The 23,152-nt window shown below is 50.4% G+C and overlaps 1 protein-coding gene across 1 annotated transcript in view; it reads right to left on the bottom strand.

Moving 5' to 3' along the window:
* Notch3 (notch 3) overlaps positions 1 to 14,696 on the bottom strand; it is a 46,306-nt gene extending 31,610 nt beyond the window's left edge. The window contains exons 1-12 of the mRNA XM_026785856.1: positions 14,530 to 14,696; positions 12,064 to 12,142; positions 7,386 to 7,528; positions 6,965 to 7,303; positions 6,757 to 6,879; positions 6,440 to 6,673; positions 4,211 to 4,366; positions 3,930 to 4,115; positions 2,596 to 2,709; positions 2,175 to 2,288; positions 1,587 to 1,820; positions 1,358 to 1,468 (exon numbers count right to left, since the gene is read on the bottom strand). Of these exons, the coding sequence (XP_026641657.1) occupies positions 1,358 to 1,468; positions 1,587 to 1,820; positions 2,175 to 2,288; positions 2,596 to 2,709; positions 3,930 to 4,115; positions 4,211 to 4,366; positions 6,440 to 6,673; positions 6,757 to 6,879; positions 6,965 to 7,303; positions 7,386 to 7,528; positions 12,064 to 12,142; positions 14,530 to 14,650 (1,954 nt within the window). The 5' untranslated portion in view covers positions 14,651 to 14,696. The remainder of the gene's footprint in view (positions 1 to 1,357; positions 1,469 to 1,586; positions 1,821 to 2,174; positions 2,289 to 2,595; positions 2,710 to 3,929; positions 4,116 to 4,210; positions 4,367 to 6,439; positions 6,674 to 6,756; positions 6,880 to 6,964; positions 7,304 to 7,385; positions 7,529 to 12,063; positions 12,143 to 14,529) is intronic.
* Positions 14,697 to 23,152: the final 8,456 nt, after the last annotated feature.

The following is a 23,152-nucleotide window of genomic DNA, read 5'->3' as shown; positions in this document are numbered from 1 at the left end:
ATACCAGCCAATATTTGATTTGACTTAAGGCCTACTCAAAATGAAACCAATACCCGACATTTGCCTCAGAAGCCAAGAACCTGAGACTAGATAGTCCTGGGACCTATGATACAACCAAATACTACTAATCTTAAGAGAAAAGCAAAGTAGTGAAAAAATGTCTCCTAATGACATTCTGCCTTGCTCATCATCAGAGAAGTTTCCTCCTGCAGCAGATGGGAACAAATACGGAGAACCACAGTCATTGTGCAAATGAGAGACCTGGGAAAACTCAGCCTTAGGTGGATGGGGTATCTCCATCAAATCTCTCTCCTCGGGGCTCAGGGAACCCTGAGGAAGAGGAGGCAGGAGAGTGGAAAACAGAGGGTATGGAGGACATGAAGAAAACAAGGCCCTCTAAATCAACATGTTCAAAGCTCATATGAACTCACAAAGACAGGGACAGTATGCACATGCCTACAGGGGCCTGCATCAAGTCTTCTGCATATATATTATAGTTTCCAGTTTATGTTTTCTGGGATTCCTGAGTGTGTGGGTGAGTGGCTCTCTGATTCTTTTTATTGTTGTGGTCATAGTTTTGGTGTTTTTCCGAGACAAGGGTTTCTCTGTGTAGGCCTGACTATCCTGGAACTAGCTCTGTAGACCAGGCTGGCCTTGAACTCACAGAGATCCTCCTGCCTCTTCCTCTCAAGTACTGGGCTTAAGAGCATACACCACCACCACCCAGTGGGTCTCTGATCCTTGTGTCTTCTCCTTCTGGTTTTGTTTTGTCATTCCAATGTGTTGGTTTTGTTTTGTTTTATTATATTTTATTTTATATTTAAAAAACAAAACCAAGCAGTTATGATCTAGCATGTGGGCACTGGGAACTGAACCCCAGTTCTTCTACAAGAGCATCAGAGCCAGCTCTCCAGCACTCTCTGTGCTGTTTGGCTGTGAAATGTGATTTTGCCATGTAGCCCTGGCTGGCCTAGTACTCACTATAAAGCTCAGGCTAGCCTCAAACTTGCACCAAGGCTACCTTTGGCTCCTGAGTATTGTAGTGACAGGCGTACATCATCACGTCTGGCCCTAGGAAATCTTGTGTGTGTGCAAATAAAGGGGAAAAGGGGATGACAAAATGGCTCACAAGGAAAAAATGCTTGCTACCATGACTGAGTTGGATCCCTGAAACCTATATGGTGGGAGAGACCTCACTCTACCAAGTCGTCCTGTGAACTTCACACATACACAAACAAAAAAAAATGTAATTTTTTTAAAAAAAAATACAGGTGGGGGGGAAACCCACCCATAAGACACTGGAGCTTAATCCTCATGCTACAAGGCCCTCCCCACTCCATGGCTGCCATCTGCCCACCTGTGAAGCCCGGCTGACAGACGCAATCATAGCGGTTGATGCCATCGTGGCAGACACCAAAGGTACAGGGGTTGCTGGCACAATCATCAATGTTGACTTCGCAGTTCACACCTGCAGGGAGGGGAACCGAGCAGGGAGTTGCCACTATTGTCAAGCACCACTTCCAAACTCCTCACCGACACCCACGCACACACCCGTGTCCGATTCCCGTCACAGCCCCAAACCCCACCTGTGGTTCCCGGAGGACAGCGGCAGAGGTACTTGTCCACCAAGTCTAGGCATTTGCCACCATAGCGGCAGGGCTGGCTGCGACACTCATCCACCTGGCTCTCACAGCGTGTGCCCGTGTAGCCTGGGGCACACGCACACGAGAAGCTAGCGATGCCATCGACACAGCGCCCGTGGTGGCAGGGGTCTGGAGAGCAGTCGTCCACATTTCGCTCACACAGGGTGCCCTCAAAGCCTGCAAGAACAGGAGGGTACCCACTTGTCCATGGCTACAGTCCCAACCCAATTCTAGCTCGGTTGTCAGGCCGCGCTCCTTCTCCCTCCCATTCCACCCAGCTCCAAGTGCTGCCCCCCGACCCAGAAGCTCCCTCTTTAAATCCCACTGCCAGTTGCACCCTGAATCCTGTCCAGAACCCTGCCTACCTCCACCATCAGCTGTACATCGGGTGTCACTCGCCCTGCCCTGACCTCGCTGAAACCCTCCTCTGAGGCTGTCCCTAATTCTGTTATTGGTCCTCGACATCCACCAGCCCACCAGCCCACCAGCCCACCTCGTGGTTCTGGCCACAGTCTCACGATCCACCCTCACCCTCTGCACAGCGACACTCATAGCCATCGGGCTGGTCCACACACTTGGCGCCATTCCGGCAGGGAGTGCTTGCACATTCGTCCACGTCCAGCTGGCACGTGGACCCACTGAATCCTGGGAGTAAGGCGGGAAGAAAGGTGGCATTCATAATCAAAGCAGGCACCCTGCCTTATTGGAGTGGGAAACACCCCCCTCTCGCTTTGTTTTAAATTAATTTCAATGTACTCAAGGCCAGGGAGACGTCCCAGAGGAGAAAGGGTTTGCCAGTGAAGCCCGACCACCTGAGTTCGATTCCCAAGACCCACATAGTGGAAGAACAGAACCTACCTACACAAAAAAAAAAGTAACTAATGAACTAATTACTTTAAATTTCAATGTGTCATAACCTGCCACACCAGGCTCCCTGCCCCAGGATCCTCACCAGATGGGCAGGTACAGCTGAAGCCATTGACGCGATCCTTACAGACGCCACCATTGACACACGGGCTGCTCTGACATTCATCTATGTCCACCTCGCAGTAGGTCCCTGTGAAGCCTGAAAGAGGATGGGATGAGGCATGGGAAGTTCCCCTCGGGGGTCTTTTTCTCTTTAGTTTCAGGGCTTTGATTTTGTTGTTGTTTCGTTGAGACAGGTTCCTTCTGCATACTTTGAGCTCGCCTGCAACTAATGATCTTCCTGCTTCGGATACCCAAATGCTGGGATTACAGGCGTCCACGAGCACAAACTCAGATTTAGTTTCAAACAACTGAACCTTCACCCGGCTGTGGTCTCATGTGGACCGAGGTTGATGAAGCTTCCCCTCCAATACCATCTGGCAAAATTCTGCTCTGGTCCTGCTCCTACCTTATCCAGAGTCACAGGGTTTTACCCTAAAGACAGAACTTGCTCCCTCTCTCCAGCCAGGAAGTTTTACTTTAAACCTAGGTTGGGGCCAGTAAGACAGCTCAACAGATAAGGACACTTGTTGCCAAGGCTGACAACTGGATCCCTCGTGGTGGAAGGAGAATTGACTCCTGACAGCTATCCTGTAATCTCCACATTCACACCATGCCATGAACTCATCAGTGAATGCATCCATATGTACAGACACATGTGTGTGCAAGCACACATACACACATGTAAACGAATGCAATTTTTGAAAGAAATATTGTTACCAGGCACAGTGGCACATACCTTTCAATCCAATGTTTGAAAAGCAGAGGTAGGTAGATCTCTGTGAGTTCAAGGTCAGCCTGGTGAGTTCCAGACAGGGTCTCACTATGTAGCCCTGGCTGATCTGCAATTCCCTATGTACTGAAAGTGTTATAGCTAACTTGAAATGCTTTGTGTGTGTGTGTGTGAGAGAGAGAGAGAGAGAGACACAGACAGACAGACAGACAGACAGACAGACAGACAGACACACACACACACACACACACACACACACACACACACGTATCCTCAGAGGCCAGAAGAGGGTGGTATATCCCCTGGAGTTAGAGCAATGGGCAATTGCAAACTGCCCCATATGGGTGCTGAGAACCAAGCTCACTCCTCTAGAAAAGAAGGAACTACTCTAAACCACTAAACTACCTCTCTAGCCCCTTCTTATGTTGTTTTATTTTATTTCATTTTATTCAAGACAGGGTCTCACTTCATAATCCTAGAACTCACCACGTAGACCAGGCTGCCTCTGCCTCACAAGTGCTGGAATTACAGGCAAGTGCTTCCATGCCCAGCCTTCAGGACCCACCCAAGCCACAGCCAATACCCACCTGCCATACAGATGCAGGTGAACTGGCCAATTCGGTCAAGACACGTGGCCTGGTTGCGGCAGGGCCCAGACAGACACTCGTTGACATCCGTCTCACAGCGAGGTCCAGTGTAGCCACGGCCACACTGACACAGGAAGGAGCCCTGTGTGTTCACACACCGACCCAAATGTTCACAGGGGTTGGCACCTGCGGAAGAAGGGCACAGGCAGGATGAACATGGCCAACCTCAGCTCAGACTCTCCCCTGTCTTCAGACTCATTTCCAGAGGGTGCCCCTCTCACCAATGGAGCACTCATCCACGTCCTGGTCACATGCCCCTCCAGTGAAGCCGGGTGGACAGGTGCAGATGGCCCGACCACTCACAGGGTTGGTGTCACAGATAGCATCCTCGTGGCAGGGGTTGCTAACACACGCATCGTCCAGATGACACAGGAGGCCTGAGAAAAGGTAAGCCAAGATCAAGATGCTCCCTGAGCCTTTTGGGGAAGAAGTTAATATAAATGCCTCATATCGAGGTGAGTACCCAACCACAATACAACCATTTTTTAAAAAAATAATTATTTATTTTATGTGTATAAGTGCTTTGCCTGCAAGCATGCAACATGCATCCGGCACTCTAGGAGGTCAGAAAAGGACATCAGATGCTCTTGATCTAGAATTATAGATGGTAGCCACCATGTGGGTACTGAGAATTGGACCTGGGTCCTTTGCAAGAGCAGCCACTGTTAACCCTGCAGCCACTTCTGAAGCCCTTCTTAGCACATACATTTAAACAAGACGATAGCACCAGGTTCTCCTCGATGAACTATGACCTCCTAGGGACTCAGGTCTTAGCAGAGCTTAGGTGAGCATATCCCTGGCACTCTATTTAAACTTTAATCTCTCTTCGGGTCCCTGAACAGAGACTTGAGTGGGCGGTGATCACTGGGTCCCTTTGTACTCTTTCCAATATGACTGAATTGAATATATCTGCTTTTTATTCTTTGAGAGAGAGAGAGAGAGAGAGAGAGAGCGCTGGTCCCCAGGTCTGCTCCAAGTTCCCACACGCCTAGCATTTGAGGAAGAAGGTTGGTTCTAAGGATGGAATTGCAGGACTCTAGGCATACAAAGCATGAATGGTGCCACCGAGCTTCACTCCCAGCTGTTAGCTTTTTGTTTATTATTACTTTTTTAATTAATTCTAATTTTAATTAATTCTCTGGGGGGTTTGCACATGTCATCATGCATAGATAGAGGTCAGAGGGTAACCTGGGTTGCTGATGCTCTCCTTCTATCATGTGGGTCCCAGTGATGGAATTCAGATTGCCAGGCTTACTCAGCAAGCACCTTTAACCCCCTGAGCATCAATCTGGCCCATCTCGCTAGCTTCCTCTTTTTGTTGTTGTTTTGTTTTGTTTGTTTTGCAGGGTTTCTCACCTGCCTCCCAAGTGCTGGGATCAAAGACGTGCACCATCACACCTGGATGCCTCCTGTTTCTTCTTTATATTATAACCAGCAGTGTATTTAGTATCTACTTTATTTTATTTTTATGTCTGGACAGCCATAGGTGCTGGGAACCAAACTCTTAAATTTTTGGTTGTGAGCCTAGCCTTTAATGGCTGAGCCATCCCTCCAGCCCATAACTGCTCTTTCTTAAGCCATTTACTATGAAAAAAAAATTGAAATATACAGAATATGTTTCACATACGGAGCATTTGGTTCACTATTACTTATCTTTTAACCTGTTTCTTCTAAACCATTTGAAAATCACTTGGAAATGTTTTACAAACAAGTCACCGAGGGCTGGAAAGATGGCTCAGCAGCTAAGAGCACTAGCTGCTCTTCCAGAGGAACTCATTTTGATTCACAGCACCCATGAGGCAGTTCAGAACCATCTGTAACTCCAGTGCCAGGGGATCTGATTCATTCCTCTGGCCTCTGAGGAATACCAGTCACGGATGTGGGACCAGACATACACGCAGACAACACAAATACGTAAAATAAACTTTTGGGGGGAAGATCAAGACAGGGATTCTCTGTGTAACAGCCTCAGCTGTCCTGGAACTCACTCTGTAGACCAGGCTGGCGTCTAACTCCCAGAGATCTGCCACTGGAATTAAAGGTGTGTGCCACCATTCCCCGCTATACACGTACCCCTCTTAACACACTCTGCCCTTTCTAACTGCCCGAGGTGCTGCCTCTTTCCCAGTCAGACATCTCGGTAGTGCCCCAAGTCCAGTGGCATCTGTCTTGGACTGTATACCAGTCCTTCACAGCACAGAGGTTCAGCCTGCCTCCCAAATCCAGCATACCCTCCTTCTCTCCCTCCTCCCTTTTTTTTCCTCATCTTTGCTTCCCTTCATGTTAAGGACTGAACCAGGGCCCGGTGCACACTAAGCAGACACTCTACTGATAATCAACACCCCAGCCCCATCATAATCTTTCTATTACTCAAATCAGAGTCTATCTTCACCTTCCTTTCTGACACCCTAACTGGCATCCTGCTGCCTACAAAGAAAATGACCACTCACCTGTCTTGCCCATAGGGCAGGCACAGTAGAAAGAGGCCACACGGTCATGGCAGGTGGCCCCGTGGAAGCACACAGCCGTAGCACAGTCATCAATATTTTGACTGCAGCTCTCACCCGTCCAGCCATTGACACAGACACAGCTGTGGCCACCCAGTAGATTGAAGCAGGTGCCCCCGTTGTGGCAGGCATTGGGCTGCAACTGACATTCATCTACATCGTCTGTGCAGAACTGGCCTAGGACACAAAGATGAACTGGTCTAGGTTGCCTGTGTACCCACCCGACGTCAGCCCCAGCTCCTTACAGCCCGAGTGCCCACCTGTCCACTCAGGAGGGCACTGGCAGTTGTAAGTGTTGACACCATCCACACAGGTTCCCCCATTGAGACACCGATGTCCAGGGCAGTCATCCACATTGACCTCACAATTCTGGCCCTCAAAGCCTAGTAGGGGAAGATAAGGTAAGGATGGTCACTAGGAGGCTAGCCTTTCGTCCCCAGCTGCCTCCCCTGGGTACCACTTACTCACCAGGAAGACAAGCACAGTCATAAGTGGTATCACTACTCTGCCTACAAGTTCCACCATTACGACATGGGGAAGGGGCACAGGGCACTGTGGGGTTCTCACACAGCAGCCCTGTGTAGCCAAGTGGACATTGGCAGCGGAAGGAGCCAGGAGTGTTGAGGCAGGTACCACCGTGGCGGCAGGATCCACCCGCTCGGCACTCATCTACATCACTTCGACAGCTTCGACCCTGGTAGCCAGGTGGACAGGAGCAGACAAAGCGGCCATCTGACCCCACTGAGCAGCGGGCACCATGAGCACAAGGGCTGCTGAGGCAGGGGTCTGGCAGGGAGCAGTCTGGGCCTGGAAGAACCAGGAGAGGGTGAGCTTGGGACTGACCACATCTTTGCCTAACTCGGGCTCTCATCCAAGCCCACCCCTTCACCTCGGAAGCCACGGGGACAGCGACAGGAGAATCGGGCAGTGCCTGCCACCACTGAACTCTGGCAGACGCCACGGCCAGCACAGGGGCCTGAGTGGCAAGGGTCTTCCAGCTGGCACCGCTCACCCACCCAGCCTGGCAGGCACCTGTGGGAAGAGATGTTTGGTGAGGACAATATTAAGCGTGGCAAGCCCCAACAGATAACAATCATCAAACACATGTGCCAACTAAACTGTCAAACGTCCACTTAGTCTTTCTTTTTTTTTTCTTTTTTTTAAGATAGGGCTTCACTACATACTCCTGGTTAGCCTGGAACCCACAAAAATTTACTTGTCTCTGCCTCTGCCTCTAGATCGCTTGGTTTAAAGGTGCACGCCACCAGTCCCAGCCATACCAATTTAACCTGACAACAAATATTATCAACGCCTACTACAAACTACAACACAGAAGCACACAAAATAAAAGTGATTCTTACCCTCTTGGTCCTCACAACCAGGTCAGGCAAAGAAAATAAATCAACAAATTAGCATAAAACATGCGAGCAACAGCTTGTATAAGCCACAGGGCTTGTGAAGACATGGTACTCCCCTGAAGAACATGTCCATGTGCCACAAGTTGTGACTTCACCTTATTTTTTTTAAGGAGGTGGCTCACACTTATAAACCTGGAACTTGGGAGGTTTAAGCAGGTGGATCAGGAGTTCAAAGCCAGCCTTAGCCACAAAGCAAGACCCTATCTCAAAATAAATATATATATATTTTTAAACAAATAACAAGAGAGTTGGGAATATAGCTCAGTGATACTGCACTTGTCTGGGATGCACAAAGCCCTGAGTTCAATCCCCAGCATAAGAAAAAAGAAGGAAGGACAAAGAATTTTAGCCAATATGGTTATGAAGGATTTCAAGATGAATTCACTATGGACTATCCAAGCCATTCCAAATGACAGATGTCTTTTTCTTTTAAAGACTGGCTTACTTTACTTTCATACGGATGAGTGTTCTTCCTGTATGCATGTATGTACACAATGTGCATGCCTGCCATCCATGGAGGTCTGAAGAAGGCACAGACACTCAGGATAGTTGTGAGCCACCATATGGGTTCTACAACCCAGGTCGTATGGAATAATAAGTGCTCTTAACTGCAGAGCCATTTTTTCCAGCCCCTATTTATTTCTTTTTAATTATGTGTATACATATGTGTGCACTTGCGTGCAGTGTCCTCAGAGACCAGAAGAGATCATCAGAACCCCTGGTGCTGGAGTGACAGGTGGATAACCATCTGAGGGCTGGGAATCAAATTTGGGGTCTCTGCAAAAGCAGTATGTACTCTAAACCACTGAGTCATTTCACCCGCCTGGACAAACAGTCTCTTTAGAAGAGAAAGTCTAGGAATGGGGCTCAATGGCAGAATTCTTGCCTGGTGTGTGCAGGGCCCTGGGTTCAACTCCAGGACACAAGAGAAAGAAGTCAGGGCCGCAAGAGAAGAGGAAACTGAGATAGAAACTGACTTGGAATAGAGAGAAGAAAGGCCGTGTGCCGACAAAGCAGAGAGTAGGGTGAGGCAGTCATAAGCCAAGGACTGCCTGAGCCAGCCAGAAGCTGGAAGAGACAGTAAGGGGAGCCATGGAACGTCTGTAGGGAAAGCCAGTCCTGGCAACGCCTTAATTTCCAACTTCCGGCCTCCAAGATTTTTCCAGAGTACATTTCTGTTGTTTTAAACCACCCTGTTTGTGATAATCTGTTACAGCAACCACAGGGAACCCACAGGCAGCCTAAGGGTGACAGAATGCATGGGTGTTACATTTTCACACACTAAAGAAAGTAAAAAGGTGAGCCAAAGGGTGATGTGGGGAAGGGCATTCCAGGTGGTGGGAACGACAAAAGAAAAGCCTAAGACTCCTAAGACACACCCTGAAGGACCCAGAAGCCACACAGAGACATAGAGCTGGGCATACTGGCCTGGCAAACAGACACCAAACCACAGCCTCCCACACGTATATGGAAAACTCTCGCTCACATGGACAGACAGAAGATAGCCACAAACCCTAAACTCCTTTCTCTCAAGCGCACACAACCGTCCTTCCATGGACCAGGCGGGGCTTCTCATGGGCAACCTCAGCCCTCATGCTGGAAGGAGCACCTGCAGCCTGCAACCCCGTCCCCAAACCCACCAAGGTATCCTGAGTGTAAGAAACTAAGAACTGAAGAAGACTTTAAGCTTTCAGCCTTCCCAAGGACAGGGGTGAGGAGGACTAAGGAGGGTGGATGAAAGGTCCTGGTTCTGCAGTGACACAACCTACATCACCCCTACCTCGACCCTCCTCTCCTCTACCCTACCCTTCCGACTCCCTTCGTGGATCCCCTAGCTCAATTGAAACCAAGGCCTGGAGCAGAACTCAAAGCAGGTGACTCAGTTTTTAGCGTCACCTTACAATACCTCCTCCCCCCCCCCCCGCCGCGTCCCGGAATTCCGTTCCCAGCTAAATAAGTAGAGGCTCATCCCGGCAGGGGTGGGGGAGGCGTTAGAATTCTGGAAACCGAGAGGAGATGCTCTACCCCCTTCCCCAAAGACCAGCAGAGCGGTGATGATGGCGCACCAGGAGGGGGCGCTGCGTGCAGGACGCCGGGGACTGCGGGTACCACAGCCAGGCTGGGCGCGGCCCCCTCCCTGCGCCGCGGGCGGGTTCCCACGCTCTACGCCCGGCGCCCCCGCCGACCGGTCGGGCCGGTTCCAACCCGGGCCTGCGCCCCGCCCCGCGGCCTGAGCTTTGGGGGGGGGGAGACGTGGGGAGGGGGGGCGGGGGCGGAGAGCGCGGCTTCCAAGGAGGAAACTGACCGACGGGCAAGGCAGGGGAGGACCGAGCGAGGGGGAGCTCTGGAGCCTACTTGGGGTGGGGAGGGGTGGGGGAAGGGGAGCACACGGATTTGAGGGGGTATCGGTGGAAGAAAGTGACAGCTGGAGGGTCACCCCTAAGCAGACAGGAGGTGTTGAGAAATTAAAGGAGAGGGTTGAAGGCTGAGGGGGACATAGGGTGAGGCTCCCTACGAGATCTATTCTGGAGCCTTAGCGGGCTCCACTCCGCGCGATCCGGGCTCCCGGAGGCCGCGTGAGCCGGTGATTCACCTGTCAAGGGGCGGGGCGGCCTCGGGCGTATTCACCTGTCGGCAGTAGTCCAGGCGTGTAGATCCACTGCGCAGGCGCCCGGCCCCGGTGGTTCACCCTCCCTTCCAAGTGACTCCTTCCAAGCTGCCCTCCCAGTTCCACCAGCATAAACCCCCAGCCTCAGGATGCTCCTCGGCCAGCAGGCCCCAGGTGAAGCTAAAGGGGTTCCAGCCACTTGAGATCATCAGCCAGTTTGACTTCAAAGGGGGCTCTTCTATATCGGAAGTCATCCAGGTCCCACCTAGCTTGAGGCTGACCTACTGGCTGGCCCACACGGTACTGAGTAAATGAACACATTTATGAACTAATTAATAGCTGCTGGATGGACTGCTATTACTATTAAAATCAAAACAAGCCCAATAAGGACACAAACCTTGAGGTCCGTCCCACCCTGTCCCCCTCCCCCCCCACATACACACACAAAACCCAGGCTAAGCAAGCACTCACCAGCGAACACCTCCAGCCCTCAAAGAGCTTCGAAAGTCTCTCTCATTTTTAAATGTATTTTTAATGTTTTATTACATTATTGTGTGTATGTGTGTGTGTGTGTGTAAGTCAGAGAACAACTTGTAGAAGTTGGTTCTCCCCTTCCACCTTGTGGGTCCCCAGAATTTAACTCAGGTTGCCAAGTTTGGCAGCAAGCTCCTTTATCTACTTGAGCTATCTCGCTGGGCCCTCTGCCTTTAAACACAAAAACAAAACGTTCTTGAGACAGTCTCACTCTGTGGCATAGGCAGGCATGGAACTCAATTTGTAGTGCAAGCTGACCTCCAACTAAAGGCAATCCTCCTGCTTCTGCTGGGAAAGACAAGTGTAAACCACCCAGTTTAAGGTTCTTTTCAAATCTTCACTGCCAACCTCGTGAAAGAAAAGGCATTACAGATGCAAAAGTGGCTCCCTCCGAGGGTTCTCAGCACTGGCTCCAGATGTCCCAGAACTCAGAGCTCTGTCTGCCTCTAGTTAGCTCTTTCCCAACCCCTGCTCTTCTTCCCCCAACCCTCTGCATTTTCTTGTATTATTGAAGAAATAATTCTTGGGCTCCTTCACGGTCATATACCAGGGAAAGCCTTCCTAGTTCACAGATGCAGGAGGTACAGAAAGAGAAGTGACTAACCTAAGGTCACACAATCCAGAGAGCAGTACAACAGGACTCTAGTATAGGCAGCCTTTGTGCCTCCTGAATCCTGAGATAATGGGAGGCTATAGGAATCCTCAACATTGTCAAGTCCCTGTCATTGGCCCTGGGAATCAATTTTCCATTCCAGAATACTGTGACTTCACGGGTTTAAGTCTCAGCCAGTTAGCAACATGATGTGGGATTTGAACCCCAGCCAGATGAAGTTCAGAGAGCCTCCGCTCTTAACTCTGTCTAATTCCCAATAGGGAAACACAAGAGGTTACCCAAGCCACACACATGGAGGAAGTGATACCAGCAATCCCCAGGAGACGCAGAGGCAGAAAGAGGACAGATTCCCTCCCCATGCAGGGCCACTAATGGCACTGGGCCAGACACTCACAGGCAAGCAGCCTCCCGGGAGGGCTGCTGGGTGCACCGACCTCCATTTGCACATGGGCTTCCATCCAGGCAAGGGGGAGCTATGTGAGGGCAAAAGAAGGTGGAGAGGTCAGACAGGCACCCAGAACCCCAAACCAAAAGGGCAGACCCTCCTTCCTGTCTGCCAGGCAACAGCTGCATGGGCTGGAAGGGTGTCTCTGTGGGTACTGAGAGGCCCCCTATCTACAGTTCCCACGGCCCCCCACCCCAGCCCCAGCTGTTGGGGCCGCAGCTGTCCCTGCCAGCTCAAGCCCTGGGAACCACAAGGCAGGGGTGGGAAGGAGGAGTTGACTTGTGCCAGATGTGGGGGCTCAGGAAGCTGCCCAAATTAAGATGTGCTTAATAGAGAAGGGGTACATCTTCAAGCCCATGTCCTGGAAGAATGGAGGAGGCGGGGAACGGTGGGCCTCTGGGTTTACCTTCCCTTAATGCTGGGGTATCTACCCCAGTCAGCCAAGTCTGCTGGCTCTTGAAAGAGCAGGCAAAGTGTGCAAGCAGGAGTAACTGATGACAGCAGTAGAGATGGTTTTGGGTACTACATGAGCAGGGTGTGTAGTGTAAGGGAGAGGCATCTGTTGCAAGAGGTGTGCTGCCCTATCCAGTGTCCCCATCCCTCAGGGCTGTGTCCCTCTTGGGTGTGTCAGTCTTGCCAGATGGGTGAGAGGTGTGGCCAGGTCTGAGTTAGTGGAGAATTATGTGCTCAGGCAGGTGCGGGCCACTGCCAAACTGTGTTCCTTGGAGGGAGAAAGAATGGGGGGGAAGGGGGATAGGACAGACAGCAACTGAAAGAAACACAAGAGAATGAGCTAAGAATGAGGGACCTAGTCATTTTTGTGACATCACGCTGGAAAGTGTTTGATGGGAGACACGACTGTGCGAGCTCTGTGTGTGTATGTTGTGCACACATGCTTGTGAGTTTGTGTGACAGTCCGTAAAGACTTGAGAGTATTAGGCCACGGTGTGGCTAATAGTGAAAGTGTATGTGCATGTTATCACGCTGCTTATCTGGGAACAGCATAGTCAAGTACTACATGTGCACACAAACATGCAAGCTACATGTGCTGTGCATCCACCTATATGAGCAGCATTATTCATACAGCAGTGTGGCTAGGGTATGTCTGTACAGGTCATGCATTGGCACCTATGAGTATGACATTGACTATGAATGCACATCAAGTCCTGGTAGATCCATGCATGTGTGATCATATTTGACCGTGTATGAATGCACATCGGCATATAACCAGTGAACACGTAGGTGTGTCTTGTGTGTGTCAAGTGTGCATCAGTGGGTGTGCTAAACCTAAGCACATGCACATTTGCGTCTCTCATTGTGTGACAGGCCATGAGTCTGCGCTGGCCCCGCGGGGGCGGTGGCTCCTGCCCGGTCCTGCCTAGATGAGCCCAGAGGCGAAGCTAGGGACGCCGGTCCTTCTCTGCAACTCTCACCCGGCCCAACCCTGAGTCCCACCGTGGGCTCCCTAGAACCCCTGGCCCAGGCCACCGGCTTATGCCCCTCCCCCGCTGATCAGGCCTCCCGGGGCGGGGATGGGGGCGCCCCCTCAATCCCCGCTCTGGCCCTCCATGGGTCCTGCTTTGTCTGGCAAAGAAAGCGCGAGGCCGGCCGGGGGGAGGGGGTGTCTAGACGGCGCAGCCATTGTCCCGAGCGGGGGAGGGGAGTGAAGATTGGAGGAGGAGGGGCGGGGGGCCCCGGGCTGGCTGGGGAGGGGCTCCGGCCATACGGAGGGGGCCCAGAAGCCGGAGAGGAGCACGTGGGCCTCGCCCCTTCTTCTCCCGGCAGAGAGGCGGGGTACTGAGGCTGTGGGATCCTAGCGGCCAGAAGAGGGAGCGGGCGGCGCGCAGGGGAGGGGGCGCGGGCGCGGGCGCCGCTGAGGCTTCAGCTCCGGCTCCTCGCGTTCCAGTGCCAGGTCTTGCAGCTCTCCGGCCTGAGAAGTTTTCTCCCAGTTCAGAGCTCAGAGAACTTCGCGCCCCCACTTTGCCCCCCCAACCACCACCACTCCCGGCCTGCCCGGGATGGGGGAGAACCTTTTGTGCAAGGGGGTCCTAGGCCTTGGGGGTCCTTGAGCCTTCACCCTAACCTTCCCAAGCAGAAGTAGGATGGGGTGAGCCTGGAACTTTTGATACACCTCGCCTCCAAATTCCAACCCCCAAATTCCAGATTCCCACATCCGAGTCTCCAGGCTCCGTCTCTGGTTCATTCAAGGATCTTGATTCCTTGGGCCTCTAGGACCCTTCCTTCCTATAACGAATCCCTGCGCGCCCCATGACTGGCATACAGACCCCAGCTCCTGCACCTCTGCCCTGGCTTTAGTCCTGGGCTTACAGGTCCCCTAAGTACCAAACTTAGGGGATTTTGTGCTTCCCCGCCCCTGCAACCCCAGTCCCACCCTCCATGTCCCTGATCCCTCACCTGCAGCCCCCGGCCCCGCTAGCAGCAGCAGCAGGGGCAGCGCCCGCATGGGCGGCGGTGGTGGTGGTGGCAGGGCCATCAGGCGACGACGGAGGCGGCGGCCCCGGGCCCCCGGCCCCATGGCGGCCGCGACCCTCCCTCCTTCCTCCTCCCTCCTCCCTCCTCCCTCTTTCCCAGGGCTCCGGGCGCGTCCCGGGCCAGCCTCTGCGCCGCCAACTTCGCCGAAGTGAGGCTGCCGGACCGCCCCGCCCCCAGCCCTGGGCGGTTCGCCCCGCCCCGGGGCCGGCCCTGAGCGCCCCCGCCCCCTGCCCGGCCTCCTGGGGTCCGACCCACTACCCCTCAAGCCTGGACCAGCGGACCTTGGTACACTCACGTCGGCCACGAGAGATGTGGAGCTAACGGGTGTGACATGACAGGCATCCAGATCGTGGGCATACCCATCCGCATCCTCCAGGACACAGCCAAAGCCAGGGCACACATACATAGCCAGGACACAAACGCAGACACCCATCAACAACAACAACACTCCAAACCTTCCCAGCCTAGGTCCGGAGAGTCTAATGAACACCTAGCCTCGGTCAGACCCAAGCAAACCCACGCAGAAGTTTCATGAGGCCATGAAACATCAACCAGTTCAAAACTCGTACCTAACTATGCCATAAACCCGGGCAGTCTTGCCAGAAGTCGAGTGCACGTGAGTCTCATGTGCCTGTGTGCCGTTCTTGCAGGAAGCAGCCTCCTTTCTCCTGCAGTGTGATGGTCACAAAGGTCTACTGAAGGGGGAAAGGTGCTTGCAGTCAATCCCGAAGACCTGAGTTCAATTCCTGGGAACCCCCCCCCATAGTAGAATGAAAGAACCAACACATATAAATTGTCTTCTGATGTCACATGCACCCTGTGGCACACGCACCCCTAAACAGACACTGTGCACACACACACATACATAACTTTTTTAAGGTTCACACCAGCCCCTAGCACACCCACATTCTATGTGTTTTCACCATGAGGACCATCTTTTCTTTCTTTTTTATATTATTTTGGTTTTTCGAGACAGAGTTTCTCTGTGTAAGCCTGGCTGTCCTAGAACTCAGTTTGTAGACCAGGCTGGCCTCGAACTCAGAGATTCATCTGCTTCTGCCTCCCAAGTGCTGGAATTAAAGACGTGCGCCACCTCCATGCCTGGGGAGGCCTATCTTTTCATGGCCATTAACTGAGTTTTACAGTACCAGTTGACCTGCAAAGGCTTCTGACAGACACCCCCTTCTGGGGTGAGAATGGAAACTCTAGAGGTCCTAAGCTCTGTCCCCGGGGAGTCTCAAGAGCGGGAGGGGTGGAAGTGACATCCCCAGCACTGAGAGACCAAAAGCTGGGCCAGAGGACTCATAGAATCCTGGAAGGGCTCACTCAGACATCAGTGTAGTGGAAGGAGAAAACCAACTCCCACAAGCTGTCTTCTGAGCCCAAGAAGTGGAACACATGCCTCCAACACCAGATACACAATAAATAAATGCATTTTTTATTGGGCTAGATTTCATATGGCACACCTCTCGAGGCAGAGGCAGGAGAATCTCTGTGAGTTTGAGGCCAGCCTGGTCTACATAGCAAGTTCCAGGACAGCCAGGGCTACATAGCGAGACCCTGTCTTTAGTGTGTGTGTGTGTGTGTGTGTGTGTGTGTGTGTGTGTGTGTGCGCGCACACGCGCGTGCGCATGCACACATGCGTGTGTGCACACGTGCACATGCAGAAATCAGGAAAGAGCCCTGGATCCCTCAAAGCTGGAGTTACGGGCATTTATGGAATACCAGCTTGTTACATGAGAGCTGGGATCTGGAATCTGATGCTCACAACTGTGCAGCAAGCTCTCTTAACAAGGGAACCATCTTTCAGGCCCAATCTGCTATTTTCCTGCTTTCGCTGCAGTTCCTTTCCAGGCAGAGTCTCAGGCAGCCCAGGCTGGCCTTGAAGTTTTTTTTTTTTGTTTGTTTGTTTGTTTGTTTGTTTGTTTTTTGGTTTTTCGAGACAGGGTTTCTCTGTGGTTTTGGATGGCCTTGAAGTTATTGTGTGTCCAGAATGACCTGGAAGTCCCACTATTTCCACCTCTGCCTCCCCAGTGCTGGGATTACAGGTGTGTGCTTCCATGCTTGGTTTATGAGTGTTGGACCAGGCTGGCCTCAAACTCAGAGATTCACCTGTCTCTGCCTCCTGAGTGCTGGAATTAAATGCATGTACCACCATTGCCTGGCTGCTTTGGTTTTTTAGTTTTTTATATATAGGATCTTACTACACAGTCCTGGCTGGCCTGGAACTGGCGATGTAGATCAGTCTGGCTTCAAACTCACAAAGATCCTCTTGTTTCAGCTTCCTGAGTGCCGATATTAAAAGTGTGCACCACCACACCTGATTCTTGATTTTTTTAAGTTGAGCTATAATTCACATTGCATAAATTTACCTATTTGCTATTCTATTGTTAACAATTCAGTGTCACTTAATAAATAATCAAAGATTTGAGTTAATTTTCACCTCTCTGGCTCCACAACTTTCCATTATCCTGGAGAAAGGATCTTGCTCCTAACAAGAACTACTTCTCTCCCTGCCACCAGTCACTGACAATTATGAATCTGCTTTCTTTGTCTATGGCATTGCTTGCTCTGGATACTTACAAATTTCTATAAATTTATTTATTAATAGGGGGTGCACAGTATCTGAACAGAGGTCAAAGGACAACTTGCAAGCGTCAATTCTCCTCTTCCACCAGGTGGACATGGATCAAATGCGGGTCATTGGCTTTGGTTCTGAGCCATCTCTCTTGGCCCCCCAGTATTCCATATAAATGGAATCCTGAACTTTCTGACTGGCTTTTCTTTCTTTTTTTGTGGCTGTGAGATGAGACAAGGTGTCAATATGTACCATTGGGTTGCCTGGAACTCACTATGTAGACCAAGTTGACCTAGACCCCATAGAGAGCTGCCTGCCATTGACTTCCTCACTGCTGGGATTAAAGGCATGCACCACCACACCACACCACACCATGGCTTTTCTTTTTCACTTAGAATTTGGAAGTTCTGGGGATCTACCAAAAGACCTTATATTTGCCAGACAAGTGCCTTCTACTGAGTTACATCATCACTACATCTATTTTGTGTGTGCGTGCGTGTGTGTGTGAGTGTGCGTGCGTATGTTTGTGAGTGTGTGTTCCTGTACTCCATGGCTCGAGTGTGGAGTCAGAGGATAGCTTAGTGATGTAGGTTCTCCCCTTCCTTTGTGTGCGTTCCGAGGATTGAAATCAGGTCACCCACCGGTTTGCCTGGCAAGTGCCTTTACCCACTGTGCCATCTCACCAGCCCTGTTGCTTCCATTAGGTTTTTGTTTGGTTTTGGTGTTTTGAGACTGTAATCCTGGCTGTCCTGAAACTCACTCAGTAGACCAGCCTGTCTCTGAACTCACAGAGGCACATCTGCCTCTGTCTCCAGAGTACTGGGAATGAAGGTGTGCGCTGCTCTGCCTGCTTTATCATTAGGTTTGGTTCTGCAGTTCCGAATATGGAACCCAGGACCTGGTGCATGCCAGGCAACTGGTTGTACCAATGAGCTACTTCTTTAGCGTTAAGAACTCAGATCTGAACTGGGGTCTAAGGGATCTCAGGCCATGTGGATTACAGGGGAGGGGTAAGGAAGGAGTAGAGGCTGGACAAAGGGGGGAAATGTTGCATAAGAAGGAGGGCAGGCTGATTCTCTGCAATGTGCTGAGTAAGCTGTCAGCTGACTCAGCCGTGTCTCTAATCAGTCTGGGCAGGTGCAGATCAAGCCCCTTCTCTCTATAGGCCCAGGAGGCAATCCCAGCCCTACCTCCCCATCCTGTCGTTCATTCCTCTCTAGCAGCTTCCCTTTTAAAACAATTTTCTGTTATATCTTATTGGCACTAGAGAGACGGCTCAGGGGTTAAGAGCACTACTGTTCTCGAGACCTGAGTTGGATTCCCATAGCCCATGTTGGACTGTTCACAACTGCCTGTAGCTCCAACTCTAGAGAATCTGATTTCTTTTGCCTCCAAAGACAATTGTACTCATGTGCATAAATCTGTACACAGACACACACATGATCAACATTAACAAAAGATAAATCTAAAAATGTATTTATTTATTTATTTGTTTGGTTGGTTGGTTTTGGTTTTTGGTTTTTTGGGTTGTTTTGTTTTGTTTTTGAGACGGGGTTTCTCTATGTAACAGCCCTGGCTGTTCTGGAAATCACTCTGTAGATCAGGCTGGCCTCGAATTCACAGAGATCTGCCTGCCTCTGCCTCCCTAGTGCTGGGATTAAAGGTGTGGCCATCACTGCCTGGTTTGCATTTTATTTATTTTGTGTATAAGAGATGTGATGCATATGCATTTGCCACATGTGTATATGTCAAAGAACAACCTGCAAATCAGTCCTCTCTTTCTACTATGTGGGTTCTGGGCATCAAACTCAGGTCACTAGGTCTGGCATTAGGCCATAACTCTTAAAAACCCTTCACTATCCTATGTCAAACTCTTTATTCAACCAGCAGGCCTGTAGTTTTCTGGTCCTGGCCCAGACTTTTCTCTATGTCAGGGATGGGAGGACCCTTTGGCTTCCTCTCCAATCAGGAACTAACAACAAATGCTTTTATTTTTCCCCAAAGTAATATTTTTATTAATTATTTGGGAATTTTGTACAATGCACCTCAATCACATTCACTTCCCATTCCTGTGCCCTTCTCCCCTCCAAAAGAAAACACCAAGTCCAACTTGTGTTGAAGCATGGTCAAACTCCCAGTGACCAGGTCCTTAAAGAAAACGGAGCCCTTTCACATCCCATGGGAAGAGCTACACTTCAGAATTTGCCACAGTTTTTTGTTCTGTTTTGGTTTGGTTTTTCAAGGCAGGGTTTATCTATAATAGAATCCGATACCCTCTTCTGGCATGCAGAGCACTCATACATAAAATATTTATTAATTGTCAGGCAGTGGTGGCCACATACCTTTAATCCCAGCACTCGGGAGGCAGGAGCAGGCAGATCTCTGTGAGTTCGAGGCCAGCCTGGTCTACAAGAGCTAGTTCCAGGATAGGCTCCAAAGCTACAGAGAAACCCTATCTCGAAAACAAAAAAAAAGTCTCACGCATGTACACACAAATAAATACATTTGATTTAGAAAGAAATTGAAACTGGTCATGGTGGCATGGCCTTTCATCCAGCCCTTGAGAGGTAGAGGAGGTGGATCTCTATGAGTTTGAGCAAGGCCTCATAAGTGTTCATATCAAATGCCTGACCAGCCAGGGCTGAGTAGTATGACCATGTCTCAATACTGAACTGAATACATAAATGGCTGAAGGTGCTGAACACCAAGCCTGCTAACCAGAATTCAACTCCTGAGCCCCATGTGTTAGGAAACAACCAACTCTAGCAAGTCACTATCTGACCGACCTCCGAACTCAAGCTCCTCTCCCTACAAGATGAATACACATTTTAACGATAAAAAAGAAATTAAAAAAGAAAGGGATTCCTGTCCAGGAAGCCCCTCCTCCCCTCTAACTGAGGTCTTCTCCCCACCCCTTAGCTGTCCCCATGATTCAGCCTTGTTCAGAAGAGGCGGGAGGTGTCTATATCTCCCTCTGTAGCCACGACCCTCCCACAGGAAATTGAGGGTTTCCTGAGGTTCCGATGAAAGATGAGACTCCCAAGAGCCCCCAACAGCGAATGAGTGGGGGGGGGGGGGGGGGGTTATAGGGCAGGGTTTGGAAACCCAGGAAGCAACCGGAGGGGTTAGGATGCCTGTAAAACTCGTCATGGTGGTTCCAAACCACACTCTTCAGAACCATCCAAGGGATCGTGGAATCCAGAGAAGGGTCTGAGTGTAGAGAGAGCAAAGCTAGAGCCCTCGGGTAGGCCTTGTCCTCTCCCGAGCCATCTGAACGGAAACTTTTTCTCAGAATGGACGCTCTAGCGGGTGCTAAGACGTCCCGCACAAAAAGCACCCAGGGAATTTGTTGATCCAGGGGCTTCTGTTAGACAGGAAATTGTGCACACAACGGCGAAGCTGACGTATGAGAGTGAAGACCAAAGGAAGAGGCGACCACAAACGAGGAATTGGACAGAAAGAGGATTTCCCTCTGCCGCAAATCCTCGTTGCCTTTCTCTAGCTATGGTGGAAGTATTGCTCAAGATTCTAGGGTCCCAAGGGCACAGGAGTGGCACAGTGGCCGTTCCCACAGCTTTGCAGCCTTTGGCTGCTCAGACCTGTGTGGTGTGGATGGGCAAGCGCCTCCTCCCTTGACCCTGCTGGCCGCCTTGGCTAGGGACTACATTTCTCGTCCATGAGCTCAGTCCCTGGGGACTTGGGACGTGGGACCAGGCCAAGACACAGCTGTAGGCACATGGACCAGGAACCTGAGAACATGCCCTTAGCTTTTCGTCCAAGAACCGCCCTCTGTGTCAAATCCACGGCGAGGTCCTCCTACCGCACACCCTGGAAGGGTACCACTGCCATGGAGAAAGGCAAGGGCTCCCTGGATATGTGTGGCAAGGCTAAACTCAGGGACTTGTGGGCTGGGGACCCAGCCAGGCCTGCTGACACAGCCTCCCTGGGATCCTCTGATGCCTGAACTACCAAACTGCCTAAAATGGCATGGCCACTCTCCTTAGCAGCTTCATCTCCCTCCTGGCAGCCTTTTGAGCCTTTTTCAGGCTGTCTCCAGGGCGGGAGCCACCAGTCTCACGCCCAGGACAGCTCTTCACGTGAGGGGGCTGGTCATCCCAATACCCCACCTTTTCTTCATTCTTTCACTAAATTGTGTTTACTTACTTGTCCCTTTTATTTAAAATTACACTTAAATTTTTTACTTTTATTTTCCTATTTGTCATGCGTGTTTTGACTGCATGTACATTCAAAAAGCCACAAAGCCAAAACCACACAAAGACAAGGGATCCCCTAGGACTGGAGCTGTGAGCTACCATAGGAATGCTGGGAAATGAACCTGGGTCCTATAGAAGAGCAGCCAGTGCTCTTAACCACTGGACCATGTCTTTGGCCTCCTTAATTATGTTAAAGCATTATTGATGTGATGTGTGCATACGTGTGTGCGTGCATGCCTGTACAGCGTGTGTACCACATGTTTGTGGAGGTCAAAGGACACCTTGTAGAAGCTGGTTCTCTCCTGTCACGTAGATCTAGGGATAGACCCAGGTCCTCAGGTTGGTGGCAAGTATATCTACCTGTTGAGCCACTCTACCAGCTGTCTGTTTATTTTTGAGACAGGTTCTCAAGTATTCTACACTGGACTTGAAGTCACTCACTAACTCACTAGATAGTCAAAGGTGATTTTGATTTCCTGATTCTCCTGCCTCTACCACCCAACTGCTGGGATTGTGGGTATACAACATTCTAAGCAGCATTGGAAATCAAATCCAAGGCATTGTATGGGCTAAGCAAACATAGTATCAACTAAGATACACACTGACCCCTGTTTTCTTGGGTTTTGTTTGTTTGTTTTCTGGTTTGATTTTTTTAGAGACAAGGTTTCTCCATGTAACCAGTTTAACTGTCCTGGAACTCACTCTGTAGACTAGGCTGGCCTCAAACTCACAGAGCTCCACCTGCCTCTGCCTCTCAAGTGCTGGGATTAAAGGTGTGTGCCACCATTGACAGGCCTGCCCCATTTGTTTTTTGATACAAAGTCTTGATATGTAACCCAAACTGGACTTGAACATGAAATCCTCCTTCCCTCAGCCTTCTAAGTACTAGGATTCCAAGTAGCACATCCAGCCTGATAAATGACCTACTTGGTGCCAGGCCCTGTTCTAGATGGAGGTGTCCCAAGTCAGAGCCAGTTCTCTGATGAAACATGACAGACACAAACAAAAACAAACAATAAATGATGCTGGGCATAGCGGTAGATGCCGGTAACCACGGCACTCAGGTGAAGCAGGAGGACTGTGAATTCAAGAGTAGCCTGGCCTACAGAGTGATACCCTGTATCAAAAACACCACCACCAAAAATCCTATCTTACTTTGCTTTCTACTGATATGATAAAATATCAAAACCAAAAGCAACTTGGGAAGAAAAAGTTTATTTCATCTCACAGCACAGCCCATCCATCAAGAAAGCCAAGGCAGGAACCTGGAGGCAGGAACGGAAGAAGTCATGGAGGTGCTGCTCACTGCCTTGCTCCACATGGCTTGTTTGGCCTGCTTTTCTCTACAGCTCAAGACCAGCTGCCCAGGGATGGCACCTCCCACAGTGTACTGAGCGCTCCCATCCCACGTCAATCATTAATCAAGAAAATGACTTACGGGCTTGCCCATAGGTCAATCTGATGAAGGCATTTTCTTTTTTTTTTAATATTTATTTATTTATTATGAATACAGTGTTCTGTCTGCATGTATGCCTGCAGGCCAGAAAAGGGTGTCAGATCTCACTACAGATGGTTGTGAGCCACCATGTGGGTGCTAGGAATTGAACTCAGGACCTCTGGAAGAGCAGCCAGTGCTCGTAACTGTTAAGCCATCTCGCCAGCCCTCGAAGGAGGCATTTTCTTTTTTTTTAATATTTATTTATTTATTTATTTATTTATTTATTTATTTATTATATATACAATATTCTGTCTG

The sequence above is a fragment of the Microtus ochrogaster genome, linkage group LG3, assembly GCF_000317375.1.
Source record: "Microtus ochrogaster isolate Prairie Vole_2 linkage group LG3, MicOch1.0, whole genome shotgun sequence".
In the NCBI taxonomy this organism is placed as follows: Eukaryota; Metazoa; Chordata; class Mammalia; order Rodentia; family Cricetidae; genus Microtus; species Microtus ochrogaster.
This window is presented reverse-complemented; position numbering and strand designations above follow the sequence as displayed.